Source organism: Octopus bimaculoides, chromosome 1, assembly GCF_001194135.2.
Source record: "Octopus bimaculoides isolate UCB-OBI-ISO-001 chromosome 1, ASM119413v2, whole genome shotgun sequence".
Lineage (NCBI taxonomy): Eukaryota > Metazoa > Mollusca > Cephalopoda > Octopoda > Octopodidae > Octopus > Octopus bimaculoides.
The window spans coordinates 114,568,027-114,571,967 of NC_068981.1; the positions used below are offsets into that span (position 1 = coordinate 114,568,027).

At 34.0% G+C, this 3,941-nt stretch overlaps 1 protein-coding gene across 1 annotated transcript in view; it reads left to right on the forward strand.

The window, feature by feature from the left end:
- Nucleotides 1-3,941, forward strand: part of LOC106874947 (ribosome biogenesis protein bop1-B) — a 51,632-nt gene that overhangs the window by 13,602 nt on the left and 34,089 nt on the right. Inside the window, exons 7-11 of the mRNA XM_014922866.2 lie at nucleotides 216-317; nucleotides 1,427-1,546; nucleotides 1,769-2,041; nucleotides 2,214-2,297; nucleotides 3,618-3,687. Coding sequence (XP_014778352.1) covers nucleotides 216-317; nucleotides 1,427-1,546; nucleotides 1,769-2,041; nucleotides 2,214-2,297; nucleotides 3,618-3,687 — 649 coding nt within the window. The remainder of the gene's footprint in view (nucleotides 1-215; nucleotides 318-1,426; nucleotides 1,547-1,768; nucleotides 2,042-2,213; nucleotides 2,298-3,617; nucleotides 3,688-3,941) is intronic.

The following is a 3,941-nucleotide window of genomic DNA, read 5'->3' on the forward strand; positions in this document are numbered from 1 at the left end:
TATATTTATATATATATATATATATATATGATGTTTTTAATGTAAAATAGAATTATTAGATTCTTCAGCTGTTGTATCAGTATGAATAGCTTACAATAAAATTTCACCAGAGATAGATTAGCAAAATTTAATGAGCAAGTGGGAGTTGGAATAAAAGGGAGGGGGGATTATTCAAGACCCGAGAGTATTCTTTTTTCACCTTTTTCTCTTTACAGCCTTGGATTGATTTCTTCACATATAAAACTATAAAACATCCTGTTACTAATCGACCACCAGACAAACGCAGTTTTATTCCTTCCAAATGGGAAAGACTCAAAGTAAGCAATTTACATCTATTATTTCTCCTTTTATTCTATTCATGTTACACATGTTGTTGCAGAAATACTTCCTGCTTAAGTTTTTCTACTACAGACTTTGAATTCAGCTTTGCACATCAATTATGAACTGTAACTCTCAGTGCTATATATTTTAGTATGAAGAAAGAGTAGATAATGCAGAAGTATTAGTCGTTTTTGCATTAGTTTTGGCAGCATCTCACATAATGAGGTGGAAGCAAGTTGTCTTGCCTGCCAGTGGCTGCTGCTCTATTTCTTGTACAGATTGTATTTGGTTTCATTTCAGACTAATTTTGCTGAAATCTTAAGCCCAATGACTTAGTTTTCCTTACAACCCCATAAACCCAAATGATAGAATAAGCTATTTGCTACCAAAAATGTTTATTTCTTCTGCTAAAAACAGCTTCTACTACTTTAGTTTATCAATATTTCTATACAATTCTCAGCAGTAATTATGGTATGTCTTTTCTTTGATTTTTGTGTAGGTTTCAAAAGCTCAGTTATATTTACATGGTGTCATGTTTACATGTCTCTTCTTTAATTTTGTTTTCACTACTAGAATTTGATTAAAAACATGACATATCTTTGTAAGTAAACTTTAGATAAATTCAAATATATTTGAGCCATATTTCATTATGTAAAGCCTTTTTCACTCTATTTTATTGTGAAGAAGAAATTCTTGCTTTAGGTAAAAGAGTATAAAAACATTGTCAGCTTAGGACACCCTCTGTGAACTGGTAAATGCATTTTTAGCATGTTAGCTGTTTTCAGTCCAGATACTGAGAAATGCAACTCTGAGCTGACTGGAAAGCTTTAGCTTTTTAAAACTTTCGTAAATTGTGTGCATAGCCTGCCAGGCTGTAACTAATATGTAAGTAGTTGTGCAGAGAAGTGATTGAAAGTGATCAAACTTAAGATCAGTTCACATGTTTTGGACATATTTCAACTTGTAAAGACTTTTGAACTCATCTTGAGTTTGTTTCTTCTCGTGTGGAGGTTGATCTAGTGCTTTCCTATCTCTGCTAATAAACAGTTCTTACAACAGAATTATTTTACTATTTCATGATTATATATTTGTTTTTCATTCACAGGTGGGGCAGATGGTACATGCTATCAAAATGGGTTGGCTAAAGCCTAAGCCACCTCGGAAAGATCCAGATGATGAGGAATTAAATCGAACATTTTACATGATGTGGAAGGAGAATGAAGAAGTAAATTCCACTATTTACATCTAATTTATGTGATCTGTTATGAGGTTTTTCTTTATTTATATGGATATATCTCATCTTGCATAAAGTATTTTATGTAGTTTTGGTGGTTGTTAACAGATAACACTGATTAATAACTGTCTTTTATATCTTTAAGAAACAATGAGTGGGTGGCTAATTGCTGGAGTCTGCTGATGATTTTGTTGTTATTTTTATGTCTTTTAGCAAGAGCTAAACAAACGTTTCAGACATCACATTGCTGCCCCCAAGCTGGCATTACCTGGTCATGCAGAGTCTTATAATCCACCTCCTGAGTATATCTTAACACCAGAGGAAGAGGAAGCATGGAGAGCTAAGGAACCATACGAAAGGCGAATGAAGCTTCTTCCTCAGAAGTACACTTCACTGCGTTTGTTACCAGGTTACTCTCGATTTATTGAAGAACGGTTTGAAAGATGCCTTGATCTCTATTTGTGTCCCAGGAAGAAGATTATGAAGGTAAAATTTGTGTCAAGTAACATAATGTTATTCTATTACATTATTCTCTCAAAGTTGTGAATTCGTAAAATCATTAAAAATACCTAGTAGGTTCCTTATTCTTTAATGTCTTGTTAACATCATTAAAGCGTTTATGATTATATTGGTTTATTTTTGTAATTTCTTTTCACAGGTAAAAGATTTGGATCCACAAGATCTTCTACCAACTTTACCAAAACCCAAAGATTTACAGCCTTTTCCTACTGTTCAATCAGTGGTGAGTTTGATGTTTAACATTGTACATGTCTTTTTATCGTTTTGTGCCTGTCTATAACAATCTTCCCTTTTTTAAGATACTAGATTTTATCCTACCTTTTTTTTTTTAAGTGTTGAGATATTTCTTCTGCATAATATTGGGAAATGTATGGCAAAGTATAGTAGTTGTTAGAAAAGATAAATGTTGGGAATTCTCATCATATTGCCATGATTATCATCTTTGCACATACTTAAATTGGAAATGACGCTTGTATGAAATTAATTTGTCTGTCGTGGGTATCGCAAACAAATTATTTCATCCAAACAACACAAACTAGACTTTAGTATGGTCTGCTCTTCTACAACTAACCTTAATCCACATCAAGTTGTTGGCTACATGAAATTGGTTGATGAAATGCTTATTAGCAGTTGACCAGGTACTTAGAAAAAGATCACAATTGTTTGGGTTATTTGTATTATTATCCATATCATTATTACTTTCCTTGGCATCTTTATCTATTTCTCTCTCCATCATCTATTGATCCTCACCTAGCACTAAGGTCTATTGGATTTACTTGTGAATATCTATTAAAATGACATTTGACAGTAAAAGTGAGTCTTATTCCTCAAGGGACAGAATTGACTCTTATCTTCATTTTGTGGAATTAAGCAGCTTCTCTGAGACTATCCCACACTCAACTATACTCACTGGAGAAATTGAACTCAAAACTTTCAGCTAATGAAATATGCAGCAATTTTAGAATAATGCCTTCTCAAATGCTAGCTGCATATTAATTTTGTAGATTGATGATTGCACTCAAAATGTGAGTTCCATGAGTTTGCAGTTCTAAGAAGCCTATTTTGTAAGGGTAATGAAAAGTGGGTTTGGGTGGTCTGTAGCTTGATAGTTTGGATGGGCAGACACTGTTGTAATGAGAATTCTGAGTGATTGCTATTGACTTGACTGAAATGAGTCAAAAGTTTGTGCATATGCAGCCAGAAAGATGGCTAGTGTTTAGCTCCAGGTACCCTTGATTGAGCAGAGTGATTATAAGCATTCTAATCATGACCATCACTTTGTATTTGTTAGTGATTGTTTGAAATGTATGCCCATGTGGTAGATTCTTGTTGACATTTTCCTTTCATACATGTTTTAATAGCTGTTAGCTGAAAGCGAATTGTGAAGTGAACATTCCTATCATTTACCATATAATAGTGGTCAAACTGATTATTGGAGATGATAACGTTTGTTTTTGTTGTTTTTATGATCATGAAAGACTTTGTTATTGTCATCTTATTCATTAGATGTAAGCTCATAAAATATATTTTGATCCATTTCTAGGTTTACAAAGGTCACAAGAATATGGTACGATGTATATCTGTTCATCCAAAAGGACAGTGGCTGGCATCTGGTAAGTCAAACATTTTCCACAGCCAGAACCTCTAATTTGTTTATATCATCATTATCATCATTTAACATCTCCTTTCCATGCTGGTATGAGTTGGACGGTTTGACTGAGAATTGGTAAGCCAGGAGGTAGCACCAGGCTCCAATCTGATTTGGCAGGGTTTCTACAGCTGGATGCCCTTCCTAATGACAACCACTCAGAGTATGTAGCGGGTGCTTTTTACGTGTTACCGGCACAGGTGCCAGTCAAGCAGCACT